Consider the following 19,881-nt stretch of genomic DNA (forward strand, 5'->3'; position numbering starts at 1 on the left):
ACCTGCCAGAAAGTTCAAGCTGTGTGATGAACTTTCTACAATGAGCTTTCTACAACAAAGCTTCCATACTCTTGGCATTTCTTCAGTATTTTAAATAGCAGAGAATACATGTGTTCGGTGTTGTTAACATTTTACCTTTCAGATGTGTCTATTTATGAAAAACCTACCGAAGGAAATAGATATTTCTTCTGATGAGATATTCCATGTTTCATTCCTGAGGGAGGAAAACAGACATGCACACGAGAATGTCTTAGGTGTCTGGTGGGTCCCTTGCAACAGCAACGTTGATCTCAGCTGATAGAAACCTTCACTGTCTTGTGAGTCTTCTTGTTCAATAGAAATTTCTTGGAAAAAGAAGAAAAATGAAAGCTGCAAGACTCTCTCACTGCATTTGAAACTATAAATCAGAGCTGTGCAAAATATTGGTACTGAAAAGCAAGCTCATCTGGCTGCAGGTTTCTTGGCTGAGTCCCTATCAAAGATTTGGCAAGAACAGCGTGATCATGCCAAGCCATTGCTCCCACCACTAGCAATTGCAGGGGGCTCTGGGTCACAGCTGTTTGCCAGCTGTTCCCTTGGAGGAGGCCTGATGCTCTCCCCTTCACCCAGACGGACAACAGGCTCCCCGTGGCAGGAGCAGATGAGCAACAATCACTTTTCTTGGGGACCACTTCTAGAGCTGCACTGTGGTCCTGCTGACAGGTTGTGTTACCTCCGGGCTGCTCCGCCAGGCTCGCTTTGTCCACGTACCACACGAGGCTTGGCTTGGGAAACGCTTTCCTCACGACGCAGCTCACGTTAGGCTGTGGGGCAGCAAAAACCATCCGTCACCCTCTGCTACATCCTTCCTGGCTGCCAAACCTCCTTACAGACACAGCTTCTTCACCCCCCACCCCGCTCAGGAAGGAAGCACTCCCTCCCTCTTTATTGCGCTTCTCCCCCCCTGCGCCCCCAGTGTTCTGGTTGCTTGAGAGTTGGATAAGATTTGCATTCTGTGGAATAAGAGCCCAGGGACACCCCAACCACCCTGGGCCAGGTGGGGGGTGATGGGGGTCTAACACCCTCCAGTCCTGTGTGCTGTGGTTGGAGAGATGTAGGGTGACACCCCCAGCCCAGCGCATCAGTGGCAAACACCCCCATGGAAAACCACAGGAATCGATACCCCACCGTGTGCGGGGAGAGCGAGATACCTCCCGACTGCCGTGTAAATCCTTCCTTCGTTAGGCAGGTAAAGAGACAAATCCCATGAAAAAGACTGCTTGACACAGTGCTATGTTGAATGTACAAAATATATACTACAACTTTGCGGAGGGCATGATGTGTAAGAGGTTCCAGAAGTCACAAGGAATTGCGTGCTGTAGACGCAACAGTCCTAACTGTACTCCAGTTGCTCCAAAAATCCATATTTGCGGTCAATTTGATTTCTTCTCAAGCCATAGATGAGAAGGACCTTGAAATCAAGGCTGGATGAAGGGCTGGGCACTAGCAGGGTGGGAGTTCTCATCCTCATGCTGCCCGGATGTTCCCAATTACACTTACTTAGCAGCTTATTGCGCTGAGAGAAATTGACTTGTCCATTTAAACAAAGAAAAAAAAATGCAGGAAAAAAAGAAGAAAAAGCATGTGCTATTATGCAGCACAAAGCCCTCTTGCTCCCACTTTTGAAGAAAGTGGTTCACACACTTAGTTGAAAGCAAACCTGATATATTGCAGCCAGCCGAAGTCATTCAGTATGAAGACTGAAACTACTCAGCTGACACTCTTCCCTTGCTGTGGTAAATAACCTCTGAACTCCTAGCGCAATTGCTTTCCCCTCTTTTCATTATTCTCTTATTTTTCGGGCTCTTTTAGTTTGTCATATTTTTGTGAATGCTTCCTATGAAGAAATACAAATCTGACACTCAAAGGAGATTCAAGCTCTGCAAGAAAGGGTGGAAAAGACAAGGAGTTGGTGTTTGTTGGGAGGTGAGGAACGGGCAGAGACTCTTGGTAGAGTTTCTAGTGCCCGGTCCCATGATAGCAGCGCTCCTTGCCCTGCTCAACAGGGTGAAAGCCTGCAATGTCCAACACCACCCCTGGAAATAGGTCACCAGGAAAATGATACTGGTTTTGCAGAACCAGCCAACTCATGGCTTGTCTGAAGCAGGTGGGTACGGTTAATGCAAGGTTCTACCTGCCCACAAGCGCTCTTCTTGAGGAAAACTTCCTTAATTTGGGATGCTCACAGATCAAAAGCTTCAACCTGGCCAGATGCATCGGGAAGCAACGCGCCGTGGCTAGTAGCCAGGGTGTCTTGCTAGTCAGTCACATGGGCCAAAATATGTTTTATGCCAAGTATGGCCAGCGTGGTACAGTGGAGCTTTAGGTTTTGCCATTACCAAACATGTGATAAAGGAGAGGCCCCCCAAACACAGGGGCTCAGCCTGAAATAGGGCCCCTCAGCCTTAAAGCCAGTCCCTCAATTGGCATCCCGCTGCTCCGGCTGAGGACTGTTTGTAGCATGACACGTTGCAGCTGACATGATCATCGCCATTCCATCGACACATCAGGCCAAGGCCGGTGCCCCAAGCATCGCTCCCGCAGCCCCTTCCCCTCCCTGACCCCGGGGGGCTGCGGGGCAGGCGGAGGCTGCTGCTACCTGGCCCCTCGCAGCAGCATCCCGGGTAGCGGGTGACCTTCAGAGAGGGATTTTAAGGAGGAAGAGAAGGCAGCTCGAGGCTGCTGGGGGTAGCCGGGCAGATGGGGAGGGAAAGGGGACATCACAGCCCTCTGCGACATCATCAGCTCCTCACAGCCTCTCGATCCTCTCCTGGAGCCTTCCCCAGGGCTAACACAAACCCAGCTTTTGCCCCTACCATGAAGAAGCCCTTAGCTAGCTCTGGTTTGTGCTCACTGAATCAGCTCACTGCTGTGGGGATGGGAATCGCTCAGGAGGAAGGGCACAAACGGCTGACGTTAACTCATTGACTTGCTCGTTGCCCCGTGAGCTCGATCAGTTTTGGGAGTCCTCGCTACATCTGACCCAGCTTGGCTTGCCTGGCCCTGCTGGGGTGGCACGGCAGCGGCCACAGGCGTTGCTCCCTGCTCCAAAACGGCTCACCTTCGGCGAGGTGCCAGCTGAGCCCTCCGGCAGGCTAACGGAGATCTCAGGGTAGGCTGGAAAGCAAACAGAAGTGTGTGAGTGAAATGGATACCAAAGGTCACAGTAACAGCTTCTAATAAGACTTAACAGCCTTGTTTCGTTAAAGGAGTGGAAATTAAATCCTACATCCACCCACACACCTAGCAAGATAAAAGCTCGCACAGCTCTGATTCGAGGTCAGGGAAGTGGTTTACAAGCATATATCAGCAGCTACTACCGCAAGATCCGTGATGTATTTCACTGCTTATCTAAACCACTCTTGGGAGGCTTTGCCGGAGAAATGAGCTAAAACCATCCTGCAGGCAGCTCTGGCAGCAAAGCCACCCCTCCTGCGCCTGCTGAAACAAAATACTCCCGAACTGTTGGGGTTTCGGGGTGTTTGCCATTCCAAGCCGTGTGCAAAGGCTTTAGCCATCCCCCAAACCAATCGATTTGGGGTACCAGCTGCCCACGTGGCCGTTGCCTGGGTAGATGTGTGAGCGTGCCACACCGCAGATGCTTCCCAGCGTGCCAGCCAGCCCAGAGGTCACCTTCGCTCAGAGCAGCAGGGCGCTGGTGGCCGCATCCACAAGAAATGGAAAAAGTGTTTCCTTCTGGTTTTGCAGCATTTTTGATTCTAACTGTGGCTGTGTCTAGATAAAAGCTATCAGGTACTGTCAGCCTCTCTGAGTTGGCATTTCTAAATTAGCCTTTGGGATCACCGCTTTGCGGTAACGTTAACAGACTCGTTAAGTTAGGACTGATGAAACTGCTAATGTATAGCAAATCTCAAAAGCCGTGGTTAGATGGTGCTTCTGGCCCATTCTGACCCTTAAAACTGGACTGGAATCAAGCACAGCCCCAGATTACTTAGGACATCCGTAATTCTTTCTCTTTCCAACCTAAACCTCACTTTATTCTCTACCATTAAGACAATTTTCTTCTTTATATTTTTTTCTTTTTTTTCATTTTTTTCCTAACCTGTTAATTGATATAGGGTCGCCCCAGCTCATTACCTTCCCCTCTGAGGCTAACTGCTCACATTTCCCCGTTGTTCTATATAGTCAAACTCCAAACTACCAAGGACTCTCCCACCTCCTTTTTTTTTTTTAATTTCCATTTTTCTGCCTAATGTTACTGATGGATTATGCCTGGGAGAAACCTATATTTAATTATTGTGGCCTTATGTTTTTCTGGACTTAGGGTGCTTTTCAGGTGGGATTTCTGTTTTTGGTTTTGAGGGATTTTTTTCCCCTTTATTTTTTTGGGGTGGTGGGGAGAATTCTTCCTATCGGAAAATGAATGTCTGAAGATTTCATCCTTGTTTCTGCTATGTCAAAACTGTACAGATGGTGGTGGGACTAGCAGAAGAAAACCATACTTTTTCAGATGTAGAGAAATAGTCTGGTAAAGTGGGTCTTCTAATCTCACCTGAAAGTTGGCTAGGAGAATAAATAAGATCTAGTCTAGTGCCTGCTCTGGGCATTTTTTTTTTTTTTTTTTTTTTTTTTTTTCTTTTTCCTCTGTGTGTGTGTGAGAACAGTTATGCTTTTCCACATCTGTACAGGCTGCTGTCCTCTGCCTTCTCAGAAGACGTTTGCTGAGTAACTGCCCTGGCAGGCAGCTCTCAAGCACAGCTCTGGATGACCCAATAGATCTTTTCCATTTAACATCCCAACCCTTCTTAACAGTTTGACATTCATTTGCCTTGCTAGGATATTTACCCATGTTTTGGGTCTAGCAGAAATTCAATATTTAGTACAGTAGTTTCTACGGCTGAGCTTTTACTCTTACAAAAAGGAAAAATCAATATTTGGCAAAGTTAGATGTGAAAAGCCCATACATTTTCTCAGAAACTTGTATCTAAAAAACTCTAGAAAAGAAATATTTTTATAAGCATTTCAATCCAAAAGTACTCTTTTAAAAAAAAAAAAAAAGCTCTCTCTCGATTGAATACCTGTTTTTACTCAGCCTATCAAGACTCTCAACTTCATTGAGCCACTTGTTGATGCCTTCCCCACCCTCTCCCACCCAGCTCTTGCTCACGCTCAGGCCACCTCCTGCAGGGAATTGCCACTGCCACCCCTGACACTTGGGCTGTCTCTGCTCTGCTTGCCCCGAAGCATTTGTCAGAGGGGTCCTGCACAGGGAACTTTCCCCAGGCGACAGCACTTTCCTCTCCTCCTCCAGCCCATTACAGCGCCGTGCAGCACTAGCTGCCTGCCCTCCTGCCCTTCTCTCATGCCGCCCAGCCCATGGTGTTCAATTGCACGAACATCTGGGTGACGGGGCTTGCTAAGATGAGAAAACCTCCCCAGGTTTCAGTTCTCCTTTGTTCTCTAGTTACATCCTTGTCAACAACCATGGTGACAGATAAAGCCATTGTATGTGCTGTTGACATTGTGTACGCTTGCTACGTGCCTCAGGTCCTGCCCTGGCCATTTGAGGCTGGGTCTACCCTGCTAGGACATAAATGTTCATTTCTTCATTCCCTGGTCAGCTTTGGCTCAAGGAACAAGAGGCGTGCTATTGTCTGCAGTGGCTGTTGGTCTGTCCCCAGATGTCAGCTGGGGGTTGCTGGGTGGTTCTGGTGGCTGTCTCTGCCTGCCCTCTGCCAGCTCCGGCTGTGCCAGCGCAGGGGCTGGGGGCTGGCACAGGGGCAGCTCCAGGCAGGCTGCTTTTGGGCTCCCCTCCTGCTGCACACGAGCGAGGAAATGGAGAAAAGCTGGTGTGTTGCGATGGTTAAACAGTGCGACTTCAGTGAATGGTAACAGAAAAGAGTGAGGCAGCATGCAAGATAGTTATTTTATCTGCAAAATATCAGATGGGAGAGGGCTAAGAGCACAAAAATGCACTTTCTTCTGAGATCTGGACTCTATAGGTCTGAGCCACCTTCCTCAGCACCCACTGCAAACCAGCTCTCGGGGAGCCCCTCTACCCTACCCTGCCCTCAAGGCTGATGGCACCTGATGGACACACTGGCCCAAAGCCAGCCAGTGCTTACGGGGAGCACCATGGGCTGCTGGTCACCCAGGGCCATGGCTGCTTTCTCCTGTCCGCTGCTCTCCCCTGTTGTGCTAGCAGGCTGGTGTGGGTGCGTGCACGTACAGCCACACGTGGCACAGTAATTCAGAGAATGAGCCAAATAAAGCAACCTCTTCGGCTCACAGACACGCAAGGCAAGAGCATCAGCAGGGAGGGAGAGTTCAAGTAGGTTCGTATACTTGCAGAATTACCCAGGCAACACTGTAGCTTTTTGACAAATGTTAATTTTTAAAAGGAAGATCCATGTCTGAATCATGCAAACGCAAGGGGAAATTTGAGATCATTGCATTCTATTTTTATTTCTCTTGCATCAGTGACCAACGGCCCCCAGACGCAAGGTTTTGGGTTGTGGTTTGGTATTTTTTATTATTATTTTTGCTGCTCCCTGGAGAATCTTTGCCTTTAGAGCAAAAGCTGTTCTGTCCATGAGACGTGGGCTTCCTTGGGCAAGCAGCTACAGTCAAGGGAAAGTTGACAGACCCACTGCTGAACACCCATTCATTTTAGGAGCATTGGAAATATGTTTTCCAGACCCACTGCCCTATAAGCAGAAAATATAGTCCACTTTTCACTTTTCTGATTTGATTGTACCTTAGCAATTGTAGAGCAGCTCCTAAGCGACTAGAAATGGAACAGAGCAAGCAAATGAAGATGGAGAAGACTTACAGCTTGAAATGCCAGCCCACACACCTACAGTACCCAGGTCCTGCCACTCCTGCCTGGTTTTGGACCTCCAGGCAGGACCCCATTTTCAGAACCAGAGCCTCTGGCAGCCGCTGAACATCACATGCCTTCCAGGATGCGACTTTGCAGCAACGGTAGTTCCAAAGCACTTTGGCTGCTTCCAGAATTTTGGCTGTCATCTCCTACCCACAGGCAGCACGGTCATTCTGTAACTGCATCATGGACATCTTGGTGACCAAGGTGCTTACCTGAAACTTGCAGAGTGCCAACAGAAGCTTACACGTGGGGGTGAGATGGTGGCAATGTGCATGCCAGCACTGCTGGTATGTGCGCAATGATCGCCTAGTTTTGATGCCAGGGATTGAAGGGATGGCCTCAAATTCTTCATAAGAACTAAGGGGCTATTTACAAACATTTTAACTCCTTGCAGCTGAGAAAAATACAATGTAGATATGTCTCTATAAAAAAACCTCTGCGCATTTCAAAAGCTATTGCCTTCTTCGCAAACAGGCAGTCGCGTTCCCTTTCCAAGTTCAAGCCGTTGGCATAAGCCCCTTACCGAATACTCTCACGGTGGTGCTGCTCTTCAGGACACGCTGGGGGTGGTACGCCACGTGGCAGGAAAACACCCTGCCATCATCTGTGATTTGGGTGGCGAAAATCTTCAGAGTGTTATTCAAAGCCAGGCGAACTCTTGGCCCGTACTGCGTGCTGCCGCTGCCGTACACCGCGGGGCGGGAGGGCTCCTTGCTCACCAGTTCCTCTCTCCTGCCATTTTCCCCCTGTGAAAAGAGTAACCCACCTGGTGGGTAAAGATCAGACACCCCAGCCCAAGTATCTGTGTAGCCAGCTCTATTCCCACTATAAAAATCTTCCCTCATGCCCATAGCACTGTGTAGCGGTAAGTGGACGTTTGCAGCATCTCTTTTTTTTTTTTTTTTTTTTTTTTTTTTCTTTTCTCATATACATCCTCTCCCAGAACTTCAAATACAACAGCAGTCATCATCTTACCAATGATCTATGGAGTAAATAGCTGTGTCTCCTGAGTAGCTTGCAGAGAGGGCAACAGAGCTGCTGCCTCACTGCAGCAATCTCTAAGTTATGCTGAACATCCCATACATATTAAATATCACTGAAATTCCAAGAAAATCCTTGGTCTTTTAGATTTTAATTAGAGAGAACCTGATGATAAAAGCTAAAAGTCATCTGTGCCAGCCACCGTTAGATGCAGATGCAGCCAGCACAAGCAGGACATCTGTGCCTCGGCACATATTTGCAAGCTGTACTCTAAATGATGCATGGTGGCCCACAGATATCACTGTGATGACCTTTGGGTTTGGTTCCCCCCCCTCCCCTCCTTCTGCTACTTTGTAGAGTGAACCAGCAACACTAAAAAGTAGTAAGGCCAAGGATGCTCCCTACAAAAATACAAAGATTTTTAATATTAAGAATGTGCTGCAAAGGGGAGATCTAAATAGACTGTGAGCTGGGAAAAAACTTAAAAAACCCCCAAAATATTTGAAAATCACCTTTAAGAAAAACCTCAGCAGTTACAGCTTTTCTGTGGCAATAGACAGAAATTCACAGGCAAACTTCAAGCATGCTGCTGGCTGATACTTATCCCTACTGATTGAAATTAATGCTAAAAGGTTACATTAAAATATAGCATATAAATATTTATCTAGAAAGTGATATGCGGTAAAAAAAATGTAACAAGCTTTATAATTCACAGCAAAATGCTTAAAAATAGTCGTTATGTGGTTAGCTAGGTACCTGGGTTTGCATGTCTCTGTGACACAGGGTTAACTAAGAAAAACATTACAGTCAGCACCTTTTTTTCTTTCTGTTTCAAAGCAGCCTGATATCTTACTACCCTACACAGTAACCATGTATTTTTCAGAGATACTACAGCTTTACTACTGCAAAAATCCCTGAGAAATCCAATGCAAGGAATACTTTAGTTCTGTTGCATTTGCTAAGTGCTTTGCCACCTTCCACAGACCTGCTCTACATGTGCTCCTGAAAAATTAAAAGAAATTAAGATGGAATTTTCCCTTCTTTGTTTCTTTAACAGCTATTGTTTGTGGTTTCTATGTTGCAAAACCACGTTTATATTTTCCCCCTTTATTATCAGTCCAACACAACCGACACCTTTTGTTTAGGAGCTTCTGCAGGACGCAGTAAAATCTAACGTTTCTATTTTAATCTGCAAAAAATACCCTCTGGTTGCTTCTGAATTTTATACCTGAGATAAAAAATACTTACCACGAACCATTTCAATGGGTAATTGGACAAATTTTCTGAGGTCATGTCTTCAAGGCATGGAATTTCTAAAGTCTGGTTTAACCGCACTTCCTTCACGTAGCGCTGCTCCTCTTTTGTCATCGCGACAACAACAACAAAAAAAGCCCAAGAAGGACAATCAGAAACTTGATGTTCATTGTGCTTTAAAACCCAGTGCTGACTGGTCTTCTGTTCAAGGAACAGGCACTTTTTTGATTAGAAAGGAACCATAATTTTCAACCATTATCCATAGACACATTTGTTAAGTGAAAGCCCTGCATCTGATTTAGATGCAGTTTCATGACTCTAATTCATGGCTTTACCTGAATTTTTTGGGCAATTCATAAAAATCTTTGCTTAACTGCAGGATCAAGACGTCTCCTTTTGGAGCCGAGAATAATTTGAAGCCTCAATTTTTCTCTTACAATTTTTTTTTTTTCCTGTGGCGATGAACCTTCACATCAATTTTGTGCACCTGTATTTCCTTTTCTCTGAAGATATCTGCAGACCTGCTTTTCACTAAGGAAGATGTTCAGTATGTCAGGCATGTTAAGATGAACCCTGTTTTTCAGTGTAAGTGCTCCTTTTGTTATTTTCCAACTTGCCCACCACCAGAAGCAGAGAACTCATCGCTCTTTCCTTTGTCATCGGTTTACAAAAGCATTTCAGCATCTCCTGCCTTACCTACTCCCAGCCCAGGGTCTGGTCCAGCTGTGGCAGGGCAGAGCGATGCACCGAGTAAAGCGCAGCTGTGGTCTAAACCTCAGGGCTGCGTTTGCACGTGTGTTTGAGCAGGAAGAGCAGCAGTGATGGCCAGGAGATGCTACGAGTGCCCTGGGGAGCACTGACCTCTCTGAGAGCCAGCCCGGCGGCAGGCGCAGCACCGCGCAGCCTGCCTGCACAGCCTGCCTCCCCTCTTCCCTCCAGGCACGCACCGTGGGGATGCTCTTGAACTTTGCTCCCCTGCTAGTTCTGGCTTGCATGTTCCGATAAAATAGAGATCTATTTAATTTATTTTTTTATCTTGAGGGAAGGGAGACTATTGAGCCGTCCCAGACTTAGGTTATTTGGCAGCGGGGACTTGCTGGTGACTCTAAGTTCCTTTACGCCTGGCACCCAAGCATGGAGTGACAGTGCCAGCACGCAGCCTGTGCCATGGGGATGTGAAGACAGGCAGTGCCCAGCGGTGCCCAGTAGACCCAGCAGCAGAAGCAGCTCATTTCCACTCTCCACCAGAGCGAAGCAGCCGAGGAGGCAGCTGTCACAGCAGGACACAGAGTGCAGAAACCCTAACGGGGCTGGATAGCATGGAACGGATAAAGGAAGGGCAAAGGAAGCAAATCTAGGAATAAAACCACACAGGAGACTTTGCTGGGACAAGTTACCATGCAAAAGTGCCGTACAGCCTATGAGAAATACAAGGATGAGTAGCCACCCCAGGAGTTCTGCCTGCAAACAGCCTCCACCTGTTCTCACAGTCACAGGTTCCAGCTGCTTATTTCCTCCCCCACCCCTGTCTTTGATTCCCACCTCCATCAACAGCCCGCTGGCTAAGGTCCTCCATCGGCCTGCTGCTCTGAGGGCTTTTTGCAGTATCTACAAGTTGAATCCATCTGGATCCACTTTGATGCAGCTGGGAGCTGTACTTTAATGAGCAGCACCCTTTGCCACCCCACTCGTAGGATGGATTAAGGTCTTTCACCTTCTTCTGAGTGGAAGTGGCTCATTGCAAAAATCTGTTTACCTTAAAATACAAATCTGCCAGAGGTGTGTTGCAAACTGAATTTTTTTAGTTCCGTCTAGCAAGTAGCATCAGTGGCAGAGCTCGCTGCATCACACAGTTACTGAAAAAAGCCACAATGATGGTGATATGAACAAGAGCTGCCCACATTTAACATGTAGGCAGCAATAACGGTGTTGAATATGTTGGTATCAACCAAGGGCACCAGCAAAGGGAGCAATGCCTGATCAGCACTATTACTGTGTTAAGGAAGAGGCAGAGAAGAAGCACACAAAGAACAGAAGCCTGGGAGGGTTTCACACGCTTACCAGCACTGTTTGTACCTCACTGCTCTCTGCCTGATCCAGCCCCTGTGCCCTGTGAAGTGCAGGAAAATTCCCAAGGGGGAGCCTGCCCATCACCCCCCTGTATGGCAGGTACAGTGGCAGGTTGGTCCTTGACACAGTTATCCAGCGCGTACTGCTTCAACACCCCATCCTGTCGGGGCTGTGTGAAGATGCTGGCTTCATTTTCCCTTCAGCAGGGCAGCAAGGTGCTGCTGGGTTGCTTTTCCAGGATAACAGCCCCAAAATCCTTGGAGCCATCACCATGGAGGGCCATCAGGGAATGAGGTGGCAGCTTGGGTGAAACGTCCCTGTGTGTGAGGCTTGCGGAGTACCTCCTGCTGCAGGACCAACGTGATCCAGCGTGGGGACCGGCATCCCTCCTGCCACCAGCCTGGCCTCATGATGCAGCGCTGCTGCCCTGCGCTACCCCTAACACCCCCCTGCTCCTAACCCTGGAACGTCTGCTGCACCTACAGCCCTGGGCACGGGCAGAGGGAGCGTGTTGGCCTGGCAGCTCTGAACTGAAACCGTGCCAGGTTTGTTGCATTTACATTAATCCTTCTTGGCTTCTTAACAGAAGCCTGGGTCAGGAAGAGGTTTCTGGGGTATCAGATCCAGCCCCCCATGTGCACTACAGCAAGCTTGCCCAGCATCCCCACCCCAGCTCCATCTTCATGGTGGTTTGGACTTTTGCCCTCCCTGCTGCCATGAAACAGCTGTTCCCAAAGTTGCTGTGCTAACAGTTGCCACTGTTGTTTAATTTGTAGTCAAATCCATTCACGTCCTATTTAAACCCATTTGTTCCTTTGCCAGGATAATTTAAATAACCTCCCTGGAGTTCACACTCTCCCCCAAGGCTTACTTACCAGGACCGGTCAGGCTGCTTTCCAGCTTCCAGAAGCAGCCAAGTCTCCGCTCTTGTGATTGCCCTAAGCAACCCCCTGCTTTGCTCCAGTTTGTTTTTGATGGTGGGGACACACATCCCTCCACTGAGCTAACACCCAGCATGCCCTGCAGATGCCAGACCTCAGCCTCAACCAGACACAGGGGTTTTCTTTTCCCGGTGCCCGGTGCTGCACGCCCACAGCAGCAGCCCAGCGTGGTGTAGGGATCTAGCATCCTCGGTCTCACCATATCCTGAGACGCTTGCCCTGTCTTCTCCACGGCATGTTTCTCCAAAAAAAAAGTGTGGAAACTGCCCATCTCACCACCTTTTTTGCCTTCCTATTTAGCTAACTCCATATTTCTCCAAACAAATAAAGTTTGCCGATCACCAGCTGGATAACAACAGCTAAAGAATGCTCGCTAAGTAGGAAACAGTAGGCAGCAGTGTTCGGTGGTGTCACTGCAAACCCCAAACCAGTCCCCGTCACCGACCAAGAAATGTTCCTCTATCCTGATGTTCCACCCCCCACCCCCCGTTACAAAAAACCCCACATCTCATTCATAATCACTTACCTTCCGCCTTGACAATAAGTTGAATTTCTGCAGCCTTTGTCCCATATGGGTAAGTAGCAAAACTGCACTCGTACCAGCCGCTGAGGGAGATGGTAACGTTTTTCAGATGCAGAGCCCACCGATTGCATTCAGACGTGGCGTTTTGACCAGGGGAGCACAAAGCCTCTGTAACATCCCAGCCGCAGCACTTTCTTGTGCTGAAGGATACCGAAAAGTTGTAAGAAGCCTCAGGAAAGGTGAAGTAATGGGTGCCATAATCAGGGTGATAAACAGCTATTCTGGTAAGCTGGGTGTCATCAGTCTTGGACCACTGTGTCTGTATTATGTAGGTGTCAGGTGGTTTTGGGAAGGTGCATACCAGGGTCACGTTGGTACCAGGCAAGGCGTGGACCACTTCTGTTCGTGTGATGACATCTTCAGGCTGGCCTTAAAAACAAATGGGACCATTTTCAGTACGAGTCACATTTAAACAAAGCTTTTTCCTAAGCCATCTCTGACATGATTCGGTGCCTTAGCCACAGGCAACTTTGAAGACCCTACAAGTGTAATGAGGCTTTCCAGCGAGGAGCTTCGTGGCAGATCTCCACCAGTACAGACTGTGGAGAGACAACTGGGAGAGCAAATGTGCCCTTGCCTGGAAGAGGGCGGGGAGCTCCCATCGAGCTGAAAGCAGAGAAATGGGAGCTCTGAGGGCCTCTGTGAAAATGGAAATCTTTCAAATGTTATAAATAAAGCAGCATCTGGGCCCAGTTATTCCCCAGCAATTTTTACAAGAACAAATGAGTTATCCCTGTGGGCTAATTCTACCCTGCTCCATCCCCCCTGCCCATCGCCATTGCCTTTGCTGCTTCGACAGAGAAAGCTGTTCTTTTACCTCCACATTATTAAACAGCTCCTGCATGGCCTAAAGGAGTGTCCGCTTCAGTGTCAGTGAGCTGCCCCGGCATGTACGGTTCCTTCCTCAATTAATTTCATAAAGCATGCTGGCGGTCCTCAGTGTGCCATAAAGGAGTAATGGATCGGTGAAATGAAGGAGCTTTCAACGGGAGCCTGTACTACTTGGTTTTGCTGCTGCTGTAGTAAAATTGATTTCTCTCCCTTTCTCCCTCCTGTGGACAAGAAGCTTGCAGTCCCCAAACCCCTGCATGCAGGGCACTGACAGACTCAAGGAGATGAAGAATTTATGCGTGGGGGAGTCGTGGTGAGACAAGGAATCAATCACACCCACAGAGCCATGCACAAAAGGTCCCTTTTACTAAAGGACATGCGGTCCACAGAAAAAAATGAGCGTGCACAGATACTCTTAGGTACAGGCTTGTTGCCCCCCATCTCCAGGGCATTTCATCCTCCCTGTGTTATCAAAGCATCACCTGTCAATTTGCTTTGGGAACTTGCCCCGCAGCCCAGCAGCCATGCCGCTGGCTCCCCACAGCAGCAAGCGCACACCGCTCACCTTCTGTACTTGAAAACGGTGGGTACCAATTCCTTTGCTTTGACATCTGCTCTGCGCTGTGGTACAGGGCTCCGGGATGCCAGAGCCAGGGGCTGGGCAGCCTCGGCAGTGCCTGCGGTGGGGCTGGCATGCCCCATGCTCTGCCAGCTCAGCCCAGAGCCAGGCAGGGACACGAAGCACCCACAGTCTGGTTTGACTGGGACAAAGAGCAAGGGCAGAGCCCTGCATTCCCGCAGAGCTGGCTGAGATCTGGCATCCAGCCGTTGACATCTGACCCAAACATGGAGAGACTGGGTGCCTGGAGAACAAGGCTGCTGAGTGGCCATGGCCAACATTAATCTCTGATTTTTATGGCTGTGCATGCCCTGTTCATCTTTTAATTGACTTCTGAGAGATGGGATGGCGTAAGAGAGTAAATAAAAATAAGCCTGAGTGACAAGCGCTGTGAGAAAAATTACTGAAAACTATTTTTTTTCAGTCCAAGGAGCTTATTACAGTGAAGAGTCACTGATTTCACTGCAAGTTTTGCATCAGTAGAAGTTAAGGAAAAAACGACTGGCACTCTTATGATCAGACTAGCAGGCAAGGGACACATAGCAAGTTCTCTCTCATATTCATACTGATGCTGTATTAGGTCAAAGGACCATGTAAAGAATACCTACCAAAATTACTTGAATATTTTATATGAAGATGAAAAGGTTACATGTGTAGAAACAACATTTTAATTTGTGTTGTTTGTTAGCAGCCTAGCACTTTAGGCTATTTTAACTGAAACCCTTTCACGCGAAAATGTTCTTAACTTTTATTTAGCATCTCAGTATCATTAGTTTCATTTTATAGCAGTTTTATTGTTCCAAATCAAATGCTGTCCATTAACCCATACTTGTGCTCCATTTGAAATTTAATAGAGTAACTCCCAGGCATTTATATGCTCGATCTGCAGAAAGGGTATGGTGGTGTCCACTTACATTTTGGAGTGACTTCAATGAGGGTTTCATCCTCAGGGGCAAAACCCCAGAAGTCCTTTTCCTAAATAGTATTGCCTTCCTGCGTGTGCATATCTTGAGGCTTCTAGTTCTTGCTTTGGATTTGAAAACTTTTATTTTCTATGAATACACATAGGAAATATTTCCCTTGCTTTTAAAAATCCAGTTTGCCTTAGTGATGTAGAAAATAGGAACAGCCTGTGCCAGGTTTTAAGGTGCTTTTTACCATGCCAGTCAAATACATGAGATTTTTCCTTTCTTAAGTGGAAAAACACCTGTCCTACAAAATTCTTCTTCCTAGCTGGTAATGAGTACTCCTGCATAGCTTGTTGGGGAGGGTGGATGGGGTTGTGAGCATCAGGCTTTTCCTTGGTTTTCCTCAAATCAGTTTTCCTTTAAACTCCCTGTGACAGCGATGTAGTTCTTACTCAACTTTTCTGAAAGTTTCACTGCCGATGACAAACTTGTTTCTCAAGCCTTTAACACAGCACACAGGGCTGGGTGGGGAAGAGGAAGAGATGAATCTCTTTCAGGGGCTGCAGCAGCACAATTCATCCTTGCCTTTAAGTGTTTCAACTCTTCCCCTCTCTGCATACACAGGTACATGTGTATGTGGGAAAGGGATATATTTTTTATTTGCTTTTTAAAAGCAGTTCTCCTTTTTGCCCATTGCGGATGAGCACATGTTGCCCTAAATACAAGTGAGCTCAACTCAGTGACTATTTTGGTGAAAACAGGTTAGGCGTCTGGAATAATCTGCTAGTCAGCAAAGTTTACTCCTTGCTAGCTAGGGTTATTAGAAAGTGGTCAAGAAACAGAAAATCATTACCAGTAGCTACAGCTCGCCCTAGTGAGACACACTGAGCCCAACCTGCATATCCACCCGTCCCCTTGCCACCCTCCATCACATGCTAGTCAAGGTGTCCCACTGACCTGCTTACCTGCAACGCTGGGCACCAAGAGCAAACAAAAGAGGGAGAAGAACCGTCTTTTTTCCATCTTCAACTCGATGAAGTTTTGATAAATAGATGCCTCTTGGGGGCTGCTCCCGGCGGTGTCTCAGAAGAGGAAGTCGAGGTGGGCAGATGCGCGCGCAGCCACGCTCATCCTCTTAGCGTGACTTCAAAGAAATGCTTCATTAAATGTGAAAGCCTCAGTTTCCTGCCAGAGCAATAAAATCCGTACATCTTGTGAAACCTTTATGTCAAAAACACTGCCTATACTGCAAGACCAAGGTGCAGACCATTTTTTCTTTCCCCTCCTTGTCTTTTCAGATAAACTCGAAGTAAGTAGTTTACTGGTTTACACTCTCGCCAAAACCTGTCAGACATCTAAGGTTGAATACATGGTACATAGCGTACAAAAAAGCTGACTTCCCCCACCCCCCTTTGTTTCTTTCAAATTAGTCCAAAATAGCTCAAATATACTGTGTGCAGACTCTCTACGCTCATTATTTTATTTTTTTTTAAAAGCAAAATAACAAAACCAATCCTCCTAAATTAAAACAGAGTGAATCAAGAATTTTCCGGATTAATCTTTTTGTATTTTTTTCCCTCCTGAGAAGGAGACCATTAATTATTTTCTGCAGAGTGCAGAATTACAGCATCACGCATGACAACATCACTTGCTGTGGTGAACCCCCACAACCCTGTTCAGCTGGCAGCTTTGGGGACCTCAGCACCCTCAGGCAGAAGCTCATGGCTCCTGCCAGTTCCACAACCTGCCGTCATTGCAGATCACCTGTAAATTCTTGCGAACTGTCCTCAAAGCACACTGCATCTCCATCAACTAGGCACATGCCTGTCAGCAAAACATCTAATTGCAGGCAGTTCTTATGGAAATCAGACCTGCTGTTGGTGGCTTTTCAGAAAACAGGAGGTTGGAGTTCTTGCTTATCACACTTGTTCCCCCAAAACCAGAAGAGCAGGGCAGAACACTTCATGTACACAGTGTGCATGTACGTTATCTGCTGGCTCTTCCCCATGCTGGATGGGCATTTGGAAGCGCAGGAGGCTGGTTACCCCGATAACTCCCTCCCTGGTGGCCTAAGGACAACCTGCCCTTCGGACCTTGGCAGAGAGCTGATGGCAGCCCACCCACCAAAGCGGGGAAAGCAAGTGGCCTGGATGACACAATCATTAAACAGACACTCCCTCGGGTGGCTGGTCCATCCTTGGGTGATCCAGGTCCTGACATCTTTTCTGAAACAATTCCTACAGGGACTGGGTGCCTTTGTCGGCTCCTTTCTGTTACGGCATCCCTCCCCGCTGCTCAGGCAAGCCCAAGGGAAACTGCCAGCCACCACCAGCAATTTTCTTCACAACTGTTTTCCATTTCCTTCCCACCTGTCTACTTTTGCTAATCATGGAGCTCCCCATACCTCCAGCATGCAAGGCACCGAGTTCAAAGTAAAAAAGACAGACCTCACCAGTCATTTCCTTACTTTATGCGCTACCAAATACAAACAACATATACCACTTCCCTAATTTGTGCATATGCAACCTTTTGGTAACAAATTTAAGCAGGCTAGTGTCTCCAGCTGCAACAGCTAATGGTACTGCCAGGCTACGGTCAGGCCTCCAGACACATCTTGGAGGATAAAAGCTGCTGCATGGTTCCTTTTTTGTTTGCATTGCTCCCTTACCCAAGGAAACGCACGAGTTGTGGTAGTAAATGCATTGGATGCTCAGGGTACTGCTAAGGGAATCGTCTCTGGGGATGAAATCTCTGCTTGTCACTCAGAAGCCTGACAGAGAAAGATCTGTCTTGGAGGATCAAGAAGTCCTGAAGTGGAGCATGACCAGAATATTCAAGCCAGTGTAACTGACAGCCACAGAAGACAGTGAAAATAGTAAAGATATAAGCTCTGGTTTCCAGTTCGGAGCAGAGACCACAAAGAACCCGGAGATTATCTGCAGGTACGAGAGCCCAAGCAGATTTGACTTCAGTGTAGAATTTGGGCTCTTTTTCTTGAGTGCAGCTACCTTGGCTTCTCCTGCTGATCAGTTCATGCAAGTTTTGTACCATGAGAGAATGTACTTTGCGTAACATGGGGTGAAAAAAGCCTCCAATACGCATCTGAAACACACATCACAATTTGACGAGGCAGCCCAAGTGCCGTGTGGTATACTCAATAGCTACAGAAATCCCTGAGCAGCTTGGGTTACTAGATCGCTGTGTCTTGCCCTTGGAATATGTTTCAGTACAACATCCTAAAACAACATCCTAAAAATATACTGCTGCCATGTTGCATTGTGTTGGCTGCATGCAGCCACCCAGCGTTGCTGCTGTGCTTCGTGGTGAAAGACAGACGAGAAAGAAACCTCCTAGCTCGATGGATTTTCATTCACTTCAGAGCTGCGTTTTGCCCCAATTCCTCCCCTACGCCCAAAGTCTGAAACAGTCATTCACCCTGCTACTGGCACCCATGTGCGTGAACAGCTAAGCCCTGCCTCTGCGTACGACATCAAAAACCTCTTTGGAAACAGCATTTATCTCAGCCTGCTGGCAGGAGCTGCCTCTTCCCTGCAGCTAGGCACAGGGTCCTGCTCACGGCAGTGCAAATTATTATGAGAGTTTCCTCACCCCTTCTCTGAAAAGTTACACACCAGCAGCTTGGTAGGTGCCATGGTGAGATGTTCCACTCCAGGTTATGGATGGCAGGGATGAAATGTGCCCATGGGCAGTGGACCACATTGGTAGCTGGCAGGAGGATATACCTTTAAGTGGCTTTTCCTTGGTGGGGCAGCCGCAGGGATGCTTATCTCAGAGGTGGGATGCGCAGGTTTGCCCATTGCACTACACGTGCCTTTCTGGAGAGACCCAGAAACCACTGCAAGGCTGCGAGGTTTTAAAGGAAAAACAGCTGTGCCCGGGCAAACTCACATGTGGTTGGGAGATATACAAACCACAGCATTTTATTTTGGGCTGGACAAGCAGTTGGCTTGGCTGGTCCGTCCCCCCCCTGTGTCCCAGGCAGCACCAGCAGGAACAGATGGGCTCTGAGCATCACCCAGGATGGGGCCTCAACAGCACATTGCAGCACGGGGCTCTGCCCGCCTCTCAGGGATGCTCCGCTGCCTCATGTTACATTAATTTCTTTTCCCCTTGGATGGGAGTGGGGGTGGCAGTGGGGGGTCCTCTAATTATTTTCTGCAGATCCGTTCACCACTGGAGGAGTCATTTTGAACGCTACAAATGACTCTTTCTGTAGCAATCACCCCTATTATGCGTCATGCTCACAAACCCCTTGACTGCAATACAATTCTTCTGCCTCCATTACAGTAAGCTGCACCTAAGGAAAAAGCAGAGCTGCAGTCAGTCCCACAGACAAGAAAATCTTGAACTCCAGAGAGAAATTCAATTATTCACAAAGAGAACCTATTCAGAAATGCTAGTGAGCGAGGTCTTCCTGCCAGAGGCGAGGATGATTACCCTTGCAGACTGGTGTCCTCTAAATATTGCTTAAAGAAAGCGTTCCTCCCCAGTGAAAAAGAGATGGAGACTTTGAAGCAGGAATTTCATTACAGAGTAAACTAACCTTTCAGGTTTACTTGGCGCTTGGCATGGCAGCTCCCACTCTGTCATTGTGTTTTGGTCTTTAACTGCTTTGGAAACTGTGCTAATGACTTGGTGGCTGGCAGGCAACTTCAGCCACGGCACTTCGCAGAGGGGTAGACGAGTGGGTGGTGTGGGCTGGGGTGGGCAGCGTGGCAGGGGACAGGGCACTGAGGTGGCAGTGGGGTCCCCACCGTGCTTTTTCAGCAACCCCCTGCTTCCTCCAT

The 19,881-nt window shown here is 47.8% G+C and overlaps 1 protein-coding gene across 3 annotated transcripts in view; it reads right to left on the minus strand.

The window, feature by feature from the left end:
* CD96 (CD96 molecule) overlaps positions 1-19,881 on the minus strand; it is a 48,617-nt gene that overhangs the window by 12,470 nt on the left and 16,266 nt on the right. For 2 of the 3 annotated variants that reach the window (XM_080375289.1, XM_080375290.1), the window contains 7 exons: positions 16,039-16,258; positions 12,659-13,084; positions 9,116-9,225; positions 7,410-7,632; positions 3,101-3,156; positions 713-803; positions 168-344 (listed from right to left, as the gene is read on the minus strand). In XM_080375289.1, the coding sequence (XP_080231415.1) occupies positions 168-344; positions 713-803; positions 3,101-3,156; positions 7,410-7,632; positions 9,116-9,225; positions 12,659-13,084; positions 16,039-16,096 (1,141 nt within the window). In that variant the 5' untranslated portion in view covers positions 16,097-16,258. Of the gene's footprint in view, positions 1-167; positions 345-712; positions 804-3,100; positions 3,157-7,409; positions 7,633-9,115; positions 9,226-12,658; positions 13,085-16,038; positions 16,259-19,881 lie in introns of those variants that run through there. The other variant, XM_080375291.1, reaches the window with a different exon arrangement.

This window comes from Falco punctatus (assembly GCF_963210335.1).
Source record: "Falco punctatus genome assembly, chromosome: 2".
NCBI lineage: Eukaryota > Metazoa > Chordata > Aves > Falconiformes > Falconidae > Falco > Falco punctatus.